Source organism: Pundamilia nyererei, unplaced genomic scaffold (assembly GCF_000239375.1).
Source record: "Pundamilia nyererei isolate P.nyererei 1_Seehausen unplaced genomic scaffold, PunNye1.0 scaffold00071, whole genome shotgun sequence".
Classification (NCBI taxonomy): Eukaryota; Metazoa; Chordata; class Actinopteri; order Cichliformes; family Cichlidae; genus Pundamilia; species Pundamilia nyererei.
Window position 1 is genome coordinate 975,262 of NW_005187472.1, and position 22,043 is coordinate 997,304.

Consider the following 22,043-nt stretch of genomic DNA (forward strand, 5'->3'; position numbering starts at 1 on the left):
CCCCCCCCTTCCTTCAGAAGAATTAAATGATTCCAGTATAAACGCAGTTAAAAGCTCCCGTGCCGGGTTGATGGCTATGCTACGTCCCATCGCTCTCCTGCAAAGGTCTGTTTCTGAGAAGTTAATTCAATTAAAGCAGACAAAAAGACCACTGGCACCAATAAAGTTTGGGTGAAATGTGAAGCCATGCGATGGACACACACACAGTCTTGTGGCCAGTCAAGCGTGATTTACATTTGCATAATGCCTGGCTGCTGGGCAGGCTCGCCATCGCCATGGGTTACAGTGGGTGCTGCGAAGAAATGCAGCTCCATGTTCAGAGGCTGTATCACATCTAAGGCTGACAGGCAGGGTGTCCTTGCCACAACCACCACACACAGACAAATACACACAAACTTTTTTTTACTTCTATAAGGTCTGCTGGTAATCTTAGCCTCATTTTTATACAGTGCAGTAACTGAAATCTATTTTTCAGTGTCATCAGTGTATAAATCTTAAGGCTAAAGGGTGGAGGCTGCAAACACTCTTGCATTTATGACTTTCTGGAAGTGTGACAGCACGTGCAAGGGAAACAAATGGCGCCAATGAAAATAAGATCTGAATTTAAACTGGAACTCTAAGGAATAATATATTGTTATTATAGTGTCATTTCTTTATAGATGGAGTATAAAATTGCAGTGTGTAAAATTTCACCGCTAGCTGTCAGTCAACAGTTCTGCTTTCTTAAGTCCCCAGTTTACCTGCTGCGTTTGGTGTCTTCGCGTACCTGGTAACATCTTTGACATCCATTACTGTGACCGATTGCAGAGTAATCTATGTTAGCCCTCTACTGCACGTTTGAGAGAATTTGTTTTTAAATGTTTGTCTATTTTGACTGAAAAACTGGTGATGGTGTAAATGGTGTCCAGAAGTGGAGTCACACAGGACTAGAAACGAGTCAGTGACCACCTGACCTCTCACTAGGGAAAAGTGTGTAATCCATGACTGGCTGGTGAATGGATGTTGGCTGTCGGTAGGAGAAGTTGGTTGCATACAGGTGTATATCGTGCTGCATTGAGAACGTCTATGTGAATGCTTTCCTTGCTAGAAGGTTGTTGTGATTATCAACCTTCGAAGATGTCAGGATCTCTGCAATCGCTTGCAAGCTGCTTGAGCAGCGTAATTAAAGCTGTGAAACGCAAACCCAAAACAAAGTTGCCCATTTTGAAATGTTTTGGTAGAAATGGTAAGACAGAGCTTTTACTTTGAAGCTGAACGTTATCTGTTTTTGGTTGGTGCTGCACTTTCTCCAGATTCCCCACAGCTCGGAGTATAAGTGGTGAGTGTTTGCAGAAAACACACCATCTTTCATGCCCTTTATGTTGAACTATGGCAGCCTAATAGCAATTAAAGCAATTACAAAAAGGTTTTTAGTTCAGCACCCTCTTTGACAGATTTCCTTCAGCAACAACTAGCCAACCAGTCGGGGAATACACATTGTCCCCTAGTGACCGGTGGTTACTGTGTTCTGTTTAACACACTTTTAGTTTTGATTGTGTAGAATAATTTAAGCACTCACAGTGAAGGTTAACATCTTATTGGTTGAAAATGTTGAAAAATGCAGAAACAGAAACTTTACAAAGGTTTGGAATTTGACCCAAAAGTCTCAGGTTGGTGCCTGGTGTCATTTCTTTTTTTTGTTTTATTTTTGTTTTGTTTTATCATCTTCACATTTTGTTGTTCTGCGGTCATATTTGGAAGTGAAATAGGGCACAGTAATAGAAATGGTCTTTTAGTGTTTATTTGAAGCAGCATTGCTATGTTTACAGTCTGAGCCTCTAACCATGTGGCTTCCTAACATTTGCATAGAGAGCAACATGTTCATGATTTCCGCCACTAAGTCAGAAACTTCTGTCTTTCCTTAAACAATTAATCCATTTGGTGACTGTGGAGAAAAGAGGCCAGCAGGGGGCAGTCAGTGTTGTATTTTGTTATCTATATTAAAGCAAGAGCTGGCTTTTATGTGGGGTTCGTGTGGTTTAATCAGACATGACAAATGTGAGGTCATGCAACATGCACGTCCAATTTAAAGCCAGGCCTTCTGCCTTATCCGCAGCACACATGGCAGGGAGGACTACAAACATTTCAGACACTCCTCTTGGCAGCAGCATTCACCACACAGGCCTCACTCATGGCTTAGCACTTTCAGGGACAATAACAGCCGGCCAGAAAAGTAACCCCCCTGCGTCACAAACCAAGCCCACAACACAGGCTTTGATCCAGCGGTGGGGGGGTTTAGAAAGGCTTTAGGAAGAATGAATCCTATATGGTTTAAGCTCAGAGCTTCACTGTGTTTACAACACAGACAGGATCCCTCCATCTACTACAACATGCACAGACAGAAACACATTCTCATGCTTTAAGCTGTCAGTCATTGTGTTTATAGTTGTTTACTGCCGCTACACTGTTATGAAAATTGTGTTTAAGCTAGATGTGTGGGTATATAGATGTGGGAAGTTGATGGTCTACGAAAACAAAGTGGAACTTTGTTTTTTCTTTCAATACCATCACAAAAACGGACTTTGAGACTTTTCGGAAATGTTTTTCAAACACATTCATTTTTACTTTGTTCTGTTTATAGGAAAAACCTTTTAAATGTGAAGGATGGACCATGAAATCACTCACTGGTATTTGTTTGGAGGAGGGGGTGAAGTGTAATGGTTATAAATGAATGCTAGCCTTTTGGTTATCAAGCATGCATAGTTCCTCAAACTATATGGATGCAAGGCCAAGCCCAGCCTAGCCAGCCTAATTTATAAAACACTTCAAACCCAGCAACCACTGACCAAAGTGCTGAAAGCAATCCACACAAACAGTCAAGAAGTCCAGCTCAGTGTCTTGAATCAGTGGTGGTGACACCTGTCAGTCATACTGGCCATGCCTTTAACTCTGCTAACTCTGGTCTTCAGATGGATAAGTTAACAAGTACATAAATATATATATATATAAAATACAAATGAAGGGGGAAACCAGAAGACAGTATAATAATGGACGTAGCTTCTGGGTTGAAAAAAATAAACCCAATGCCGAAGTTCCTAAAAAGTTATGTTCTATCTGAAGGCCACCAGATGGCGATAGCTGTGTTTTGGGGGGAAAAAAGCTTTCTGGCCTGTCCTATGTAAACACTCTCCTGCTGATTTCATGGGCTCAGTCACTTGTTTTGGGTCATGTTGAATTCAATTAAAAAAAAAAAAGTTTTAAAAAGGAGGACAATTGTTGTCAATCCCAAGTCTTTTGAGCATGCGATTTAACAGACCAACCCTTCCTCGGTAAGATGTACACCTCGTTAGCTTTTTTGCAACCAAGGTGGTGGAAACATTCTTGTTGAGGCTTAAGAATTGGATCTCAGAAATCAGTGGGCGACATCACCAGAGCTGGATCCATCCTTTATAGCAATGCTGTCCAAACCCAGGGCTCGAGGGCCGGTGTCCTGCAGGTTTTAGATGCGTCCTTCTTCTTCTTTCATGTTTAACGACAGCTTGCATCCAAAGACGTTGCACTACTACCATCTCCTGACTTTTCTTCTTACTTCACTTCCGATTCCTCAGATCCTCTGGATTAAACCAGTATTCCTCAACAAACGAAAAGCCACCCCTTTCCCATCACCATGACTTAACTGATTAACCACTTTTCCAAAGGTCAGTTCCATTTCACCACTCAGTTCAACCCTCATCACCCTCCTGTGACTGGCATACTTCCTACAATTAAGAAGCACGTGTTCAACCGCATTACACCAATCACACAAGCCAGTCGGATGTTTCCCCATCCTAAAAAGAGTACCATTTAGAAAGCAATGACCTGTTCGTATACTTACAATAACCTCTTCCTTACTATTTAATCCACTACTCTTTTTAACTTCTATCGTGTTTTGTACACTATATAAATGTCTTCCTTTTGTTTCATTATCCCGCGCCATTTGCCAGAAGTTCTTACTTTCTGTCCAAACTATACTTTTCCCTTCAGTTTTCAACAATGGTATCTGTACATCTATATCTACTTTTTTAACAGCTGCTTTAGCCAACCTATCTGCCCTTTCATTACCCACAATACCTACATGAGCCGGAGTCCACATTATTACTATGTTTATTTTGTTCAGACAATCTATGATGAGCAAGAAGACAGTCATGCAAAATTTGCTGATGGGTACTCGTGTTTTAGATGTGTCTTTGATCCATCACAGCTGATTCAAATGCCTAAATATCCTCCTTAACATGTCTTGAAGTTCTCCAGAGGCCTAGGAATGAACTAATCATTTGATTCAGGTGTGTTGAACCAGGGTGATACCTAAAACTTGCAGGACTCTGGCACTCAAGGCCTGGAGTTGGCCAAGCCTGCTTTATAGTGTCTAGTTCAGAAACTATCCTTGACTTTTTGTACCAGGGTGAAAACATAATTTATTTTATGCTATAAAGTATTTTAACAATAAGGTCTATGTAAATTTAATCAATTCACTTGTCAAGTGGCCATTAGATTAACTCCTGTTGTTCAACCCTTGATGTTCCCACTTCCAAAACCATTTAAAAGCAATTAAAACATTGTTAAGTACCTTCCACTAAGTGTGGAAGGATTTTGCAGCAGACCCAGCAAGTTCTTTTTTCTTTTTGGCTGTCTACATCTTCAATGAATGAATCTGGCATCCTTTTTTTTTCTGGGTCCCCCAGCAAAGTAAATTTCCCTTCCTTCTTCAAAAGCTTGTAAAAGTCATGTGGAGAAGAGAAAAGGAAACTGGAGGGAGATGTTAATGTTCCATGCCACTCGGGCTGCTCACAGTCTGCATACTCTGCTTTCTAAGAGTCCCCTCCTAACTCACGGACAAGTAGCAATGAATCTGTCAGGCCTGAGGTGGTTTCCATTAAGGGTCTGTTTAAAAAAACAAAAGAGAAGGCTGTTTAGTTTGGAGTTAGTTCTTTAAGAAAAGACTCTGTCGCAAAGGGCCGACCTCTTCACCTCGGCCAGCACATTAGTGCTTTAATTTATCTGTTTAGAAGAGTTTCCTACCTCCTGTAACACGAAAAAAAGGAAAAAGGGCAGCATAATGTTATAGACAGTACCCACAGAGAATTGCACTTCTCAGCTTTGCACTTTCCTCTGTTAGCCCTTTTAAAAAATTCTTATATTCATCAAACTTGCCAGATTCACAAAAATCTCTCCATCTATAAGAAGAAGGAGATCTCAAAAGGATTTAGCCCCACAGAGCTCACCTCTGATTTTAAACCCATTAAATCTAAATAAGAACTGTGTTCTCCAAACTCTGTTAGATGGCGGAGCAATGCTTAGGCCTGTTATCGCTCCTTCTCTGTGGATTTTGCATGTTCTCAGAGAAAAGCATGTTAGGTTATTTGTTGATGTGTTTTAGAATTTGTGTGAAGGGGTGAAGCTGGCTTTTAGTTAAAAGCAAGAGTGCTAGACTTTGCACAAAAGTATCAAACAGTAGGAGAGCTGTTTCAAAGGTAAATGTATCACCGACGTCTTGAAGGAGATTTTCTGTTTAGTGAAGTTTATTGTTGTCTTAAATTTTCTGACCTACACGTTTTAAGCTTCATATAAAGTGCCTTAAATCTTCAGACTTTCTAATGCCAGCAGTGGGTGACAACTCTGGTTGAAAAATGAAGCCTTGTTGAGTTTAAGTCTTGATTTATGGTCTTAGTAGTTTAGTATACTGGTTTGAAGCCTCAGTAGAATGTTGTTAAAGTCAAAAACATGCCGTAAATTTGGATTTTTTTGAATGGGAGTATTACTGTTGAACATAATGCAATTAACTTTTTGTTTGTCATCCAATGCTTAAGTGTCTTGAACCTGCATGTTTTTTCTAATGGCCAACAGGGGACAACTGTTGGCTGCAAAAGAAGTCTGAACTGTATGAAAATATATGAGAAAATGACCCCACTGCTTTCTTAATTAATGAATTCAGTAATAGTTTTCCTGATTTGCTGATGCTATCTCTGATTTCAAGTTTTAGTTGCTACAGCTTGATGTTAATTTTGTAATTTATGGTCCCATTTTGAGTAAAATACAAGATAACTTCATGGTATACAGTAAGACTCAGAAACATTGTGGTTTATATCTCCACTGTCGAACCATAAGGTCCTTGGTTTCTCACTTTCTTGTGATGGTGACAAAAATGCTCATGTTTATAGTCAGTGAGGTCATAGTGACTACATCTTTGACATGCAGGTTTTGGTCTGTGGGAATGTAGAGATTGTTTGCTAGCTTGTCTTTAAGTTAGTAGTTAGTTATACTTACTGCTCCCCCCCCCAAAAAATAATAATAATGAGTCTTGAGTAACAAATCAGAAATTGAACTTTTTATATGATTTTTAAGCTTTTTTTTTTTCTGAAGTAAAATTTTTAGTTTTTATAATTTGCTGGATTTGAAATGTGCTAGCATCTGTCAAAGTTCTAGATTCTAACAGATTATTAGAGAGCAACTCTGGCTGTTTTTATCTTAACCTCTGACCTTGGCAAAATTACAAGAAACGCAAAAAAAATATCAGAACAAACAATAGCTCCTGGTATTCTCACTTTCCATGTTACGATCTCTTGACACTGGCTTTCCACGGTGCGTGTTTCCTCTCCCTGCACTAACAATACAGCTCAGGAAGTATGTCAGGATAAGGGCCAGACTGTCAGGCTCTTTTTTTTTTGGTATGTGCATCCAACTTTGTGGGGGACTAACAGAGCTGTGTTAATCCCAGAAAAGCTAGCTCGGTGTTCAATAAGCTACGGATCTGTTAAAGGGAATTACTGCCCAGGTGTCTTCAAAGTGAACTGCGATGTCCCTCTGGCTGGTAAGTGCTGTTGCAACATGTCATTTTAAACTGTGGGTGATCAGGGTGTTGCTCCTGGTGTTGAGGTCAGCCCTAGCATGCACAGCACCAAAGCTGTTGTATTTTTCAGGTTACTGTTTCAACCACTTTCCAATGTTCCAAACTCTGATTGTTGCGACATTTTTTTGGCCTCTTTGATTTCTGTTGTCAGTTTTCCCCTTTGTGTAAGTGAGCTGACAAAAAACAATTTTCACATGTGGTATTACATCTTGGTTAAGTTTGTAAACATTTTTATTGAGTGAAAAAGTAGGATGACTCATGCTGATCCAAACTGTCCATGCAGGACTTTAAAACTGAAAGGTTTAATCATTATCCTGCTTTTGGCTGGAGTCGTGGCTTTTGTTTCTCATGGAATGTTAGAGGTTGTAAAATTGTTGTTAACAGGGTCCTTCGTTCCACTTGTAAAGCAGATAACTGTAAAAAGTCCAGTTTAGTCTGATTTGCTGTCAAGGTTAATTACATACAGCTGATTTCTGTGCTGCAGATGATGTCATTTTTACAGCGGAAAGTGACTGCTAGTGTTGTTTCAGCTGCTCTTCCTATTGTTTTATGCACTGCTTTCAGCTTTAGAAATAAAAAGAGACAGACAAGACACTGTCTGACTGTCACAGTGCTTATATTGTTTCCATTTGTCTCAGGCTCAGTATTGCTTGGACTTGTAAGAGGTGAAAAGTGTTGTATTTATGAGCTTTGTTTGAAACATAGTTCGGCTGTGTTAAAATATATAAAATCCCCTCGAAAATACCTCAATATTAAAATGCAAGAAGTAATAGACAAGGATCCAAGTATATTTTTGTTAAAATAAATGAATTACATTGGATGGCAGACAACCTGGACTCGCATCGCTAATCTTTTGAACATGAAATAAATGGAAAAAACGAGAAAACAAAATGTCTATATTTAGAAGTTAGAGAGGTTGGAGCTTTAGCGATTCATGTTACTGATCATGCTAGAGGCCAAAGTTTGAAGCCAAAGATTTTTACACATCATTTTAAAATATATTATTAGAAATATTATTACTGGTTAGGCATTAAAATTACTGGGTTAGGTTTGGAAAAAGATCATGAGAAGATTTGCCACGCTTTTTAAAGCTTTTCTTTGTTGGTTGCCATGGTGAAGTCTCCCTGCTTTCACTATAGAAATATGTCCTTGTGACTCAAAATTCCTTTTGAAATACATTACTTCCACATTCGTGTTCACCGACCGGAAAATGTGATAATTTCTGCCGATGAACACAAAAAGTAGATACATTTTTCTGTTTCACGTTTAGTTGTGAGACTGGGCTGCAGTTGAAAGGTGGTTTCTGCCCTTTTGATTTGTGTCCACTTAAAAAAAAAGTCGAAATTGTTATGAAGTACTTTGTTCCTGTACTTTAACCTGATAAAATGTTTTTTATGACAAACACTTTGCCTTGTGCCGTCTGTCTGTTTTTTGACCTCGCTCAGAGACGGTCTGTGCTTCGTCCATTTCTTTCGTCCTGTCCTCTGATGTGGAGGTGTCTGCAGAGGTAATTACTTTATGGCTTCACAGACCGTAATAACTTTCACACTGAGGACTGTTTTACATAGGGCTGTGAGGTGGACTAACATCTGTCGTGAACTGGTCAGCTGATTGGACAGAGTTCTTTAAATGACCATCGGTTAATCCATAATGGCTAAATGTAAATCCTAAAATATTGCATATGTAGTCAGGGTTATTTATACTTAGAAGTACCTACAGTTTCAAAGTGAGGTATGACAGAGCTGTCTCTCTAAAAATGGATGTTCACCACTCTCATCACCTTGTCCTACAGCTTGTCCATTTCAGCCACGTCTGGGCTTTTATGAGACAGCTGATGATTGCTCAGTGGCAGACTGATAGTTCCTCCAAAGGTGAAGTGGTGACTTTGGGTACTTTATGTGTGGTGGCTGCTCGTGTAGATGATAAGTAAAGGTTAAATATCTCACCCTTTCCTTTTTGGAATTCGTAATTTACTCCCCTACAAAGGATTGAAGTTGCTAGAGAGTCCTTCCTGTACACTTATGATCTATTAGCTTCATAGTTGCCGTATGCATCTAAAATAATGTAGGAAAAATGGGATAAATTCTGATGAATTTCATTGTAAGCCCTAAACCTACCAGTAAATTTAGACCTCTGTAAACCAAATCCCTAAAAAACAATCAAGAACAACCCATAACTGACATTTTTTTCCCAAACAAATTACCTTTAAAGTGTTATGGAATAAAATATTCCATAAAACAATAACATTTTTTCCAAATTTCACCTCGTACACAGATTCAGATTTGTAGTATCAGTTGCCTGCAGGTAAAAACTAAAATCTTTCTTCCACCTAAAGAAGCTTTGGGTTAGCAGCTGGGATTATAGCTTTTCTCAAACCAGCATCTTTCATGTGCTTTCCATTCTGTCACCAATCCACACATGAATTTTCCATGATTGCTAATTTGCCAAAACTGCTCCCATCTGCCGACTTAAGATAGAGGAGTGTTTCTGTGCTATGTCAAAAGATGAAATGAGCTTAGCTTTCACTTAATTCCCTCATGGCTTTCTGCCATGTGCTTAAAGCCGCCAAGCTCTCAATCCCAAAAACGCCTTAGATCAATAATGGGAGGGGCAGGAGGTAATTGCAGCATCAATCACAACCACTTTGTTGGGGGCAGAAATATGAAGTGGAATATTTAAACAAATGGGTCTCCAGTGCAAATGGTATTATTGGCTATTAGTTAACTTCATTGTAGATTTGTTCTGCCTTCTAGTGATGCAGTGATTGCTAACAAATCCTGGGCGTATTTACAGGAATAACGGTCTCTTACTGCAGTCATGTGCATACTGGGTATAACCAGCAAGGCCTTCATGATTTAGTGAAGGCTTGGGCACAGACTGGCACTCACTACTGACAGCTGAAATGTATGTAAAATATTGAATAAAGATGAAAGAGTCTGCAGCGCAGCGTCTGCACTTAATAAGTCTCATGAGCAGGCTGCGACTAGCTGGCGATGCCTATTGAATATAAAACGCTACATTTTCAATGTTGAGTTCATATGCTAGACGTTATTTTGTTGCCCCGCAGCATTGTTAGATGTGATGTTCTGGGAAAATGGGATGACGTAATTCCTGAGTGGTGGAAAAAAGTATAACCCAGATGGCATTAAAACAGTTTTTCTTTATCAGTGCTTTTAGAAATCCACTGCATTTTACTGATACACAATATCAAATTAAAGTGACAAATGGATGCCACCAGCTGTGAGTAAAACATCCCAGTGAACCCTCCCACATTAAGACCATGACCAGCCACTTCCCCTCTTATTCTCCCAGAAACAATGACCCTTCACTCCCTCACCTCTTGTCTGGTTTCCTAGAATGGACAACAGAGCTGACGTTGCCAGATTGAGACGTGAAACCAGCCCATTGTTTGTCCCGCAGAGAGGCAGGAAGTGTGCATAGTGTTGTCCCTGCGCCTTCTCTGGAACTTCTCTCCCTTTGCCAGTATTGTGTAAGCTTAAAGCTCTTGATAGGTTGGTGTAATGGTGAGACCTTTCCTTCACGTGAGAGTAGCTTCACTCTCAAAGTGTCTGCAAGAATAACATATCTGCTAAATGCTCTGGAAAATGTGCAGTATTGCTCTTATTGGAAACCTCTGGTTATATTATTTTTCTTGGATACATAAATAGTCCCTTTTGTGTTTCAGTAACTGAAATGTTAAAATTTGTAAAAATCTGCAAGTGTCTTCAGAACAAGCACACTGCTTGTGCAGCAAAGTAAACTGGAATCTTATTTGTGCTTTGTTTGCATTTTTATTTATATGCTTAGAATTTGTATTCTCTCTTCTACACCCTGAGTCTTAGGCTGCATAAACATGAATGTAATTGCTCGTCACACATCATATCGACATTTTTGCAGTGAGGTCTTGTAGTTTCCCCAGGCAGTTTTGTTTTCTCTATAATACACAAAGCATCTGTCCATATATCAGGACATTTATGTTTAAAATGAATGCTTGTCAGAAATGCTTAAGGAAGTAAGCTAAATGTGTCCAAGTCGACTTTAGCTATGGGAAGTTGGGAAAGTGGAGATGGGTGAGTAAACTAGGGAAACAAATCATTAAATTTGATCTCCTGGAGCATAAAATCCTGAAAGTTTTAACTCTCGAGGTGTTAAAATTTTTTGCAGGGAGTTGTAGGGTTATATCACTCAAACCCTTAAACTCTTAATCTGTTGAAAAAAATAAATAAATGGGGGGGGAAAGGTAGCTAACTTGCTAATGGATAGTTGAGCTAGGATACTGATCACATAAGTCTTCAAGGGTCCGCGTGAGTCTGAGTGACATACATTTCATCATTAGGTGATGAATTCGAGGGTCCGTGCGGATGTCCACACGCCTGCTGCTCCTGCTAAGAACTTGCTTTAGACCAACAATGCATTCACCCCAGGCAATAGACTTTAAGCCAACTTAAATGGAGTGCATCTGGAGCACCTACTGGGCCATCGGGTCAGCAGCAAAGCACAATCAAGGCTTGAACTGATTAGTTAGACTTAGTTAGGTTGGTATTGAACAGTTTCTTTTTTCAGCAGGTTTGATGGAAATCATTTATGTGGGTAAGCTAAATAATTACCTGCTATCAAACTGATAAGAGTCCAACTTAATTATTAAGCTTTACTTAAATACATCTGACAGCTTAACAACAACATTTACTGGTAATTTGCTAAATATTTGCCATGTTTCACTCTCGTTTTTTGCATTCATTTACATGTAAAGTTATCTTGATACAATGCGAAATTATTTTGATTGTAAGAAGTGACTCTTAATTTGTACATGTACAAATGTTTGTTGCTTCCTGGGCTTGTTCATTGTAGTGTAAAAAGTTTGCTATTGTGTAAGTGTATTTTTTAGGATAAACTCCTTGAACACGTACAGCCTCATTTACTTAGGGTTATTTTTTGTTAACAATTGGGATTTCTGGACTAAAGTCATACCAGATGGGCACACCAGATATCAAAGTGTAACCATCTTCACATTTTCCAACATCTTTTTGACATTTAAAAAAAAATCTGTGGCAGGCTATGGAAAAGGCTGACTGTAAGAAACCACAGAGCGGGAACAAAAAGCTAAGAATATACCCAAATTGGCCTTAACGGCCTATCTTATGGCCTTTTCACCAAAGAGTCAGTCTTTCTTTTCTGAGTTCTCTGAGGGGAAGCAATGAAAGTGAGCTGCGGTTGGGAGGTTTTCCAAATAAAGAGCCAACTATTCCATTTTCTGAATTCTTTAAATGGTAAATTGTCTCATGATCAGTGATTAAATTGGGTGAAATTGCAAATTTAATGCAGAGAATTTGGATAATCACAAGCCTCCTTTTGTAATTGCACACACTTTCTTGCTCTTCCTCAAATGTAAAGCAAGTTAGGAGCCATTGATTTCAATTGCCTTCCACTTTATCCAATAAGGAAAGCTAGGCACCCAACTAATCACTCAAGATGCAAACTGGTTCAGAGGCTCCATGCACCATTTATGATTGGTCAGAATCTGCCAGTCTTCATTAAAAAAAAAACCCCTGAAAGCTCCAAATGCACCAGCATCCTCCACTGAGTCCAAATACTGCATTCATTTTATTCTTTTTAGGTTCTTTCACTGCAAACCTCAAACATGAAGCGCTTGAATTATCAGCTGGAGCATACCAGCTTTGTAGTATACATCATTATTTAAACTGTGACGACGGACTGCTTGTCCACTCAACACATTTCTGATTTATTGTTCTTTCTCTCTTCAAGCCATCCCCCCACTGTTCTACATTAAATTTAAGACCCCCCCCCTCCTTTTTCCATCACTATAAGTGCCTCATTCTTAACCAGACGGCTCTGCCTGACCCATCCCACCACCGCCCACTTCTGAGTTCCCCTCTCCTAATCTTTTTCCTCCTCATGCTTTGAATGGCAGATCCTGCAGCATCCACAGAAAGATGGAGGGATGCTGTAGGGATGCTAGACAAGAGAGCGAAGAAGGCATTTACGAGTAATGTGCACTTTATGGGATCTCCAGTTTTTTAAAACACTAGAAAAAGGTACCTTTTCTTGGATTGGATGAAAAGCCATTCTGGGATTCTCTCCAGGTCACACTGCTAGTCTTTGCACCTCTGGACACGGCTCTTGAAGGGCAGGCTAGAGAGGGAGGGGAGACAAAGCAAGGAGATACAGGATACGGTAGAGGACGCGAGGAGGTTTTTGTTTTTTTTGTTTTTCCACGAGAGAATGGGCGGACTAGGCTGGTGTCTCGCCACAGTCTTCAGTTGGGCAAAATTTTTCTTCTATTGCATCTTTCCTTTCTGGAAGCCAGGGAAAAGCAAAAATAAGGTACAGCTGGTATTTTAGATGTATTTACCTTCAATAAAATATCATTTTCATGTCTTATTTTGTTAATTTAAGAGGCAGGAACCTTTATATTGAAGTTGACCTTTTTTTTTTTTTTTTGGTGTCTCTAGCTGCTGCTTATAGCTTAGTGCTGAGGTGGGCTGGGTTAAGACCACACTTTAGTGGTGTAGCAGTGTCACTTTGTCAGTCTGTCAGTTTGGTTCAAAATGAAATGTCTACCTGCTGTCTACCTCATGGTTTCAAGAAAGTGCAGGTTAATGATGCTGGTACCCCTCTTGAATTTCCTCTTGCACCACAGCAAGGTTTACATTTGCGGTTTTGACTAAAATGCTTGGATAGTATTGGAAGGATTATAATATGAACTGAGACAGATATTCCAAAATATTCAAGTCAAGGTATACAGGCTTTAGAAAGCTGCCAGTTTGTCACCTTTTACAGTATGTTCAAGGTGGCAGGTTGTGGACCAGGTCATTGCATTATAAAGACAGAGCTGGCATTTCCAACTTGTCAGTGTGCACGGTCCAATGTAGGAGGGGGCATGTGTAACCCCAGCCACAATCTTTTCATAACCTAAGTAGTTTTTCTTATTCATTTATTTTATTAAGCAGTTTTTTTTGTGCCTTAACTGCACCAGTTAGGGTTTTTTGTCTTTAACCTAATGTCTAAACATGGCCAGCAGATCAAAGCAAAATAATATTAAAAAGCAAACACACTGAAAACTAATGTGATGAACATGGCAAAAATCATGCATTCTAAACAATAGTGCATTGTCTTTGTTATTATTATGAGCATGCTTTGCAGAAAGGAAAACTTGCCACAGATTTAGATGCAGCTTTAGCTCATCTTTAGAGAACACTGGGTGTGATCGCTGATGAAACTTAATGACTCACAGCCTTTGACCGAAGATGTATGAGAAGTTATTTATTATTCTCGTGATTAAGATCTGCAGTTGCCAAATGACAAAGGAAATTTAATATTTGTGTGATCCTCAGCAGCCTGGCATGGTATGATGAGCTGGAGAGATAAGCGCGTTGGCACAGACACGTCAAAACAGCAGGATATTAGCAGATTGACTTGACATGGCACTTTCTCTGATTGTAGGTCCTGTGTTGATGAATAGAACCATTAATCCTGTAAAAGCAGCCACTGCTTAGTGTGTTAGTTCACACATCCTCATATGAACACAGCCACTTGCTACACTCAGCCCTTTGTTGCATTTGAAACATTCATTTGAATATTGTACTCGCACTGCTTATTTTATTAGTTTTTGATTTATGTGACTTTCTTATTTGACGTCAAAATTATCTGTCAGCCAGAATCTTTAAATTGCGGATGTGCTTATTGGACGATCTGATATCCTCGTGTTGGTGTTGTTCCCTCGTCATCATAAATAATGTTGTTCCAGGTTCAACATTGCAAGTGACCAATCACCTTCTCCTGACGTCATCCGCGACCTCGAAAAAAACAAACGCCTTCAAAAAATCTACTTCAATTGCGAGAAAAGAAACCACCTCTGTAAGGACAATATGTATAATGCTTACCGTTTATTAAAGAAAAGTATCCGAAATCCAAAGAATTCAAGTTCCTGGATCGGCGGACAGAAGCGGTTTCTCTTCTCGCAAGTGAAGTAGATTTTTTTTAAGGCGGTATTTTTCAAAGGCAGAAAAGGGGGACGTCACAACAATGTGATTGGTCACTTGCAATGTTGAACCTGGAACAACATTTATTATGATGATGTGGGAACAACACCGACACGAGGATATCAGATCATCCAACCTTATTACGAACAGAATAGATCCTGTAATATATCTTATCTCATTCTGGTCAGAAGTATAAAACGAATTTCTTATCATGACAAGATTTTTTTTTGTGTGTGGGAATTTGAACAGTTTGTTTGCTGTGCTTGCTACTTATTTCCCCTGGAGGATATTAAAGGCTCTAATAGGAAGATCAGATCCTCATGGCTTTGCTTTGGTTGGTTTCTTTTCATTAATTTGTAATTGCTATTAAAAATCCAAGTCATATACTCTGAAGAGATTGCAAGTATTAGGAATGCAGAGAGAGAGCTGTAGAAATAAGTTTACTGTGCATTTGGGTGAAACTGTGTAGGTGGAGAGGATATTTGGATAACCAATGCTAATGCATTTTATTATTTATGTGATAACTGCTTAAAAAGAGCATTAAATCTGGCCTTAACATGCCCCGACCTGACCACTCACAGGTGAGGTGAATAACGCTGACACCTTTTAGTGGGTGGGACATGTCAGAAAGAAAGTGAACAATTGGTCCTCAAAGCTGATGTGTTAGAAAGTGGAAAAACGAGCAAGTGTTATTTGTTATTAGTATTGCTATGTAATAAGGGACATAACAGATGGAGTCACCTGGGTCATCTATGGCTTTAAAGGGCCTTTTCACTAATGAACCTTAGAGTCTTTTAAAGAATAGGCCTGACCACCCTGAAATGCCTCACATCGTGTACTGCAGCCGTGTTATTGTTGCTTTCATGGGTCGGTGTGTTCTGGTGTTGGGCGGACGGTCCTTCCTCTCAGCAGAAAGAACAGAGGAAAAACGTGCACACACATGTGAGCGTTCTCAAAGGGAGGGCGGCGGGCCTGCATTGTTTGCAACAGATGGGAGTCACAGGGGTGTGTGTGTGTGTGTGCGCGTGCGTGTGTGTGTGGCCTGCTGGAGTGTGTTCTTCCTCTGTCTGTCAACAAGTGAACTCCCCTTCATGTAGCACGTCAGGACATCGGCCAAGATCACAGAACACACCCCTCTGCTGTTTGCACATTCACTCTCCCTTTATCCGCCTGCTTATCTACTATCTTCATCTATGTGATCACTGACTACAGACCCCTGTTTTTTTTTTTGTTTTTTTTCAGGGGTTTTTTGTTTCTCCCGCCCTCTTTTTCATCCATGTCTGATAGCCTTTGCTTATTTTTTCTTCTTTTATCAGTTCAGTCTTTTTTTCCTTCTGTCTCTTGTTTTGAGCCCGTTGTAACAGGCTGGGCAGCTTTGATCTCACTCAGCTGTTTATCCGTCTTTACGTGGTTCAAGGACAGTGATCCGACAGCAGTTAATCTTCTTAATTGTCTCGCTGTCCGCTCTTGGCTCTGGTTTTACAAAAGAAACCGAAATGGTCAAGGTTAAAGATGTACTAAAACAAATTGAGTGATCTGATTAGTCGTAGAAATTTGCCCTTCTTTCCTTTCCTGCATTACAGTCCCTCAGTCTCTGTAGTCCCGCTTTATAATTTATCGCCGGGCTATACCAAACAGCCACAACATTAAAACCACTAACAGGTGAAATGAGTAATATAATTCATCCTGTTACAAAAAGCTGCCATTCTTCTGGATGTTACTTTGATATTCAATTCAATTCAATTTTATTTATATAGCGCCAAATCACAACAAAAGTCACCTCAAGGCGCTTCATAGATACAGAGCAAAACCCAACAATCATATGACCCCCTATGAGCAAGCACTTTGGCGACAGTGGGAAAGAAAAACTCCCTTTTAACAGGAAGAAACCTCCGGCAGAACCAGGCTCAGGGAGGGGCGGGGCCATCTGCTGCGACCGGGGCAGGATAAAGACATGCTGTGGAAGAGAGACAGAGGTTAATAACAGGTATGATTCAATGCAGAGAGGTCTATCTAGGATATCTGTGCAGCACTTCCAGCAGGACAGGGCATCCAGCCACACTGCAAACCTGCTCGTGAACCCGAGCTGACCTGACTTCAAACTCCCCAGATCAAACTGAACATCTGTGGGCTGCACCACAACAAGCCCGATCCACGTAGGGTCCAACCACTGGAAACAAAGCAGTGTCAGATACCCCCAATGACGTCCACACCCCAACAGGTTAGAGCTGTTTTGGTGGCAAAAGGGGAACCTGGACAATAGTTGGGCGTTGGTTTTAATTGTTTTGGCCGATCGCCGTTTGAACAAATACTTGATAAGAAATCAGGGATGCAGTTTGTTCTAAAACCACCAGTGGGTGCTGCTGCTGCACTTAGTTTCTGTTGGATTTTTGGTGGCCTTATAGTGAAATAATGTGACTGGGGTAAAAAAGACTTTGAGTATCTTGTAGAAATTCATTAACTTGATACAGTTTCCTCTGTTACTGTATATAGAAGGCGTTATGACTATAAAAAAATAAATTATGCATCATGCACTGTTACATGAGAGTGTGTTGACAGATAATGTGGAGGATGACTTTATGCAAGAACATAGTGTGCAGTGCTGTGACTGCTTTTATTTCAGCACAGCTAAGCTCTGCTGGACAACTCTTCAGTGCTCTGTCATTCACTGACAGTTATGATTGGGAAGGGCATTGGATTGATTTCACACATGGGGGGCAAGAAGAAAGAAGTAAACAAACAAAGCTTGCTGTCCTGTCATTTCTCAGATGGTAATCAAGCTGCTGACCATGTGGTCAAAAAGCCAATGTCTTGCCACCTACAGCTCTGCCACAGTATAATTTAAGAGGCTAAGGTAGTAATTTCTATATATATTTTTAGAATGTAGAAAAACAGTGGGGTGTTAAATGACGTCCAAAAACAAATTGATTTCCAGCAACATGTCAGCTGTGCTGTCCCATCAACATGTGTGCCAGACAGTGTAAAGTCTCACAGGACTGTTGATGTTGAAGTGCTGAATGTTAAGTTGCAGTTAGTTTGTGTTTGGTCCTTTTTTTTTTTTTTTTTTGTGCAAGTGTGACAGGATAAGCATTGCTGCTGGAGCTGTGTTTCATTAAAGCAAAGGCTTCTCAATGAGAGATTTGAGATGTCTGCTTCTATTAACTATGAAAAGATACTAAAATATTTAAAATCAATAAATAAATAGAATAAAAAAAGCAGGCAAAAACAAGGAGTCTTAATATTTAAATTCTCCACATTTGATGTTTCCCTGGCTTCTTTCTCGTAATGTGTTTGACTGGGACCAGCAGTGCAGGGGTTGGCACAATCTCTTTAGACCTAGAAGGTCCTGGGTTAGAATCCACTAGATGGCTGAAGTTTGTATCCCTGTAATCTGCACAGTCTGATTTACGCCTACAGTCCAGAGACATGCATATTAGCTAAATTGATGTTTCTAAATTGGCCGTAGGTGTAAATGTGAGCATGAATAGTTATGTCTCTCTGTGTTAACCCTGTCCATGGTGTACACTGGTTCTTGCCCCCGTGACAGCTGGGATAAACTTCAGCCCCCCCACCCTGAACTGCAAAGGTGGAAGTAGATGTATGTACTGGATGGCAATGAGCGACGAGGGATTATCATAATCCGTGACTTCACTGGACTGTGTGATGGGGCTTTAGCTGTCCTCTAAGTGGCCAAAACTCAATAACACAAAATCTTAATTAAAATGTGTCTAAAACTTACAAACTTTTGAAAACTCTGTGTCATTGGTAATAATTCACTGACCACTAAACCATCCAACTCTAATTAAATGCTATCATTTAATGAATGAAAGCACCATTAACTGATGCAATTATAAACTCAACTAGGACTCGTGCTGATGACAGGTGGTCCTCTTGAAGAGCAGTTTTTAATCTGAAAGTGTGAATTGAAGCCATGCGTACTATATAACTTCTTGTTGTGTCAGGCTTTGCATCCTTGTGTGTCTCCGTGTGTTTTTCGTTTCGTCTGTAACCTCGTATCCTTTAGCGAATGTCTGTGTAGGTGGTGGCCTGCAAGAAGTACTGGGCCACTAGTCCTCTGTGCCAAAGGGTGAGTATGCATGACTGTTTCTGTGTGTGGGTGGGTTTGTGTATTTACACACCATGTGAGAAAATTGTGAAGATGTGCGCGAGAGGGTGGAGAAGGAAAAGGTGGTTATTGGTGGATGTTTGTGTATATGAATGTGGTGAACTTGATAGTTTAAATGACGTGTATTTATGTTTTGAGGAAATTGTGGGCTGGGATTTTTCTGAGTGTTTTTGTTTATCTCTGATGGGAAATGATGGGTTTGAGTGCACACGTGGGTAGGCTCAAGTAGTATGGAGGATTGTGTGTGCGTTTGTGTGTGCGCGCATGTGCATGAAAAACCTGCAGAAAGGGATAAAGAGTCATGGGGCTAACATGGTCATTGATGAGCAGTGAGAACTTAATGAGGCAGCTTTTACTTCCTGGCCCCTGTGTTCTTTCTCCCTTTTGTAAAGTGTGAAGAGGGAGTGGGGTCTGTTTAAAGCCACTTCCTGTCACTAACCAAGCATGTTGTTTTTGTTTTTGTATTTCTGCACATAAGAGGTAAAATGTCAGTCAAATTCAATGTACTGATCGAGCACCAAAACTGCAGTTCCTGGAATGACCACCAGAGGCTGTCCCCATAGACTACCATGTTAAAATGACCAACTTTAAAGTAGAAACAAACATGACCCTGAGACTGGTTGGCGCCTCACTCGCAATCGCATGTCGCTATTTAATCATTTAATGAAATTAGTCATTCCTTCATTCATTATTGCAGTGATGTCTTGTGCCATTTCACACTCCTAGTGTTAGTCAGGTTGCAGCTGATGGTGCGTGGCATAACAAGCAGATACTGTTTTAGAGCAGCGTGATCACGGTTAGGATTGCAAAGAGGCATGTTGTACTGCTCTGAAAACTTCTTTGCAATTGCTTTAGTTGTGAGCAGGTTGCCATGGTAGCTCTGTAGATTGCATGGAAGACACAGCTTGTCTGCAAGCACTTGCCAAGTTGTCGCTGAGGGGTGGCAAAACTGAGAACTGCAATGCAAACTGGAAAGGCAGTCTGCTTGCCTTCAAAGTAAAAGTTTTGTGCCTTATGGCTACAACCAACGTATTTCATAAGGAGCAACTTTTACTTTGAAGGCAAACTGTCTACCACTTGTAAGTAAGGTTTGCACTTGTTTAGACAAGATGATATTTTCTATGCAAACCATGAAAGTGGCAACTCAACTTTTTTTTTCTTATTTACATTTTTAAATTTAAATATTTAGGAAAGCAGGTACCAAAGGAGTTGGTGCAAATTTCCCTTGAGAAAAGACTAGAAAAAATAAATTGCATGTGCCTATTTTTGATTTCCAGAGTGATTGAAAGTTGCATTTTTTGATGTCAGGAGAAATGTCAGTGAAGATTTACCTCAAAGGTAGGTAGGTAAAAGCAGGCGGCGTGGAGTTTATGAAATATTAAAATGGGCTTAATACAGAAATGCACAAGGAAAGCGTGCAGGAGAGAGGCGTAGAAGGTGGGAGGGAGGTGAAGTGCCATGGATGCTGTGGGGGGACGAGCAGGGAGGGGTGGGATCAAGGGATGAATGAAATTAAAAGTGGTGAGGCTTAGAGGGCTAAGGAGGGAGGGAGACATGGGATGAGAGAGAGGGAGAGGAGGCGCAAAAGAGATGGATAATAAGTGGACTATACCCCCTCCCCCTTTGCTCCCGTGGAGAGGTAGGGGCAGCCTGACCCCCCTCAGTTAAAAACCCCCCCCCAAAAAAAAAAACCTTTGTGAACCTTTCCCCGGCAGAGAGAACGGGAAGCAGACCGAGCGCAGAGCAGAGGAGAGGCAGTAAGGATCCAATTTAGAGCAGACACATAGAGGGAAAACAGCAAGCCGGACACTGAGGAAGAGGCAGAAAGAAGAAGCTGTATTTATGTCCAGGATGGTCATGGCTTTGCAGTGCTGGGCTACTCTTCTTCTTCTTGGATTAAACTTAAGGAAGCCCACTGGTCTGTAGCAGCAGCAGCAGCCCCAGCAGCAGCATCACTCCTGCCCGTCACCATGCCGTCTGTCTCTCTCAGCTTGCCCACAGCTCTGGCTGGACCTGCACGCACTTGGGTCTGCCTGTCTTGCATGTTCTGGGTGAGAAAAGTTTCCAGTCAGATATTTTTAGGAGTTCACAGGATGTCTGACAGCAGAAATTTTAGCACAATTTCTCTGCAGCTCTAATATGTCAGAGTGAAATCATGTGTATAAGTCAGTAGGGCTGACTCACGTGGGACATAGTGTGACGATACAGTGGGCATGATATTTTCTGTAAAAAAAGGTTTATGCTTCAGATTATTTGGGAGCCCTGCTCAGGGGATCTATTGGGTGGTCTGCTTTCGGGGGTTGGGTGGAGGGTTGGGACCCCGGCTGTGGGGGGCCTTGGCACGGTGACACATTTGAATGTGGGAGATATTATGAAGGAGAACGGGAGGGCGTGCAAACGCGAGACAAACCTCTGCACTGTCTGCTTCGTTTCAGTAACACGTTCTTGTGTTTTCTTTGCTCCGTGTGCACGCTGAAAACTTTTCTGCTCCGACTTTGAGTTGAATTAAATGCTCTCCTTTCTCACCCGTTCCCACTCCCTCACTCCCCCTGTGTCCCGCTCTGTTTCGCACTAGGTGGTTGGGACACACAGCTATTTTTTGCTTTCTCTTGTATAATTCAATCTGCCGCGCATTCCCGCTCACAGTGAGGGGTTGTTTGTGCACTTGTGTGCCCTCTGGTCAGTGTTTGTGCGTGTGTGAGTGTCCATCCTAAATGTGCTGTGACTACGGTCTCGACATGTCTTAAAACACTGTGAGTGCTTTTCCTAATTTGTGCTGATATGAAAGAACATTCCTGTCTCAAATATACGACATTGCTTGCTGCTCTCCACGTTTTTTTTTTCAGCTGAATAGAGGATGAAAGAGGAGACTGGTTTGAATAGACCATTGAGATCCATCCTTCCCCATTCTGCAGTGGTCCTTTGGGACATGACTGCACACCACTGGCAGAGCTGCAGCTCTTGGCGTGAGGACTGGATAATCTTACAGAGCTCTTCATCAGTTAATTACCATTCTTTCTTTTGAGGAGCGGGGGGCGAGGTGAAGGGGGGG

At 40.8% G+C, this 22,043-nt stretch overlaps 1 protein-coding gene across 13 annotated transcripts in view; it reads left to right on the plus strand.

The window, feature by feature from the left end:
- Positions 1-22,043, plus strand: part of tns1b (tensin 1b) — a 185,866-nt gene that overhangs the window by 17,838 nt on the left and 145,985 nt on the right. The window contains exon 1 of one of the 13 annotated variants that reach the window (XM_013911762.1): positions 6,677-6,826. The exons of 10 other annotated variants lie outside the window; for them this stretch is intronic. In XM_013911762.1, coding sequence (XP_013767216.1) covers positions 6,812-6,826 — 15 coding nt within the window. In that variant the 5' untranslated portion in view covers positions 6,677-6,811. Of the gene's footprint in view, positions 1-6,676; positions 6,827-20,680; positions 21,043-22,043 lie in introns of those variants that run through there. 2 more of the 13 variants (XM_013911759.1, XM_013911765.1) reach the window with 2 other exon arrangements.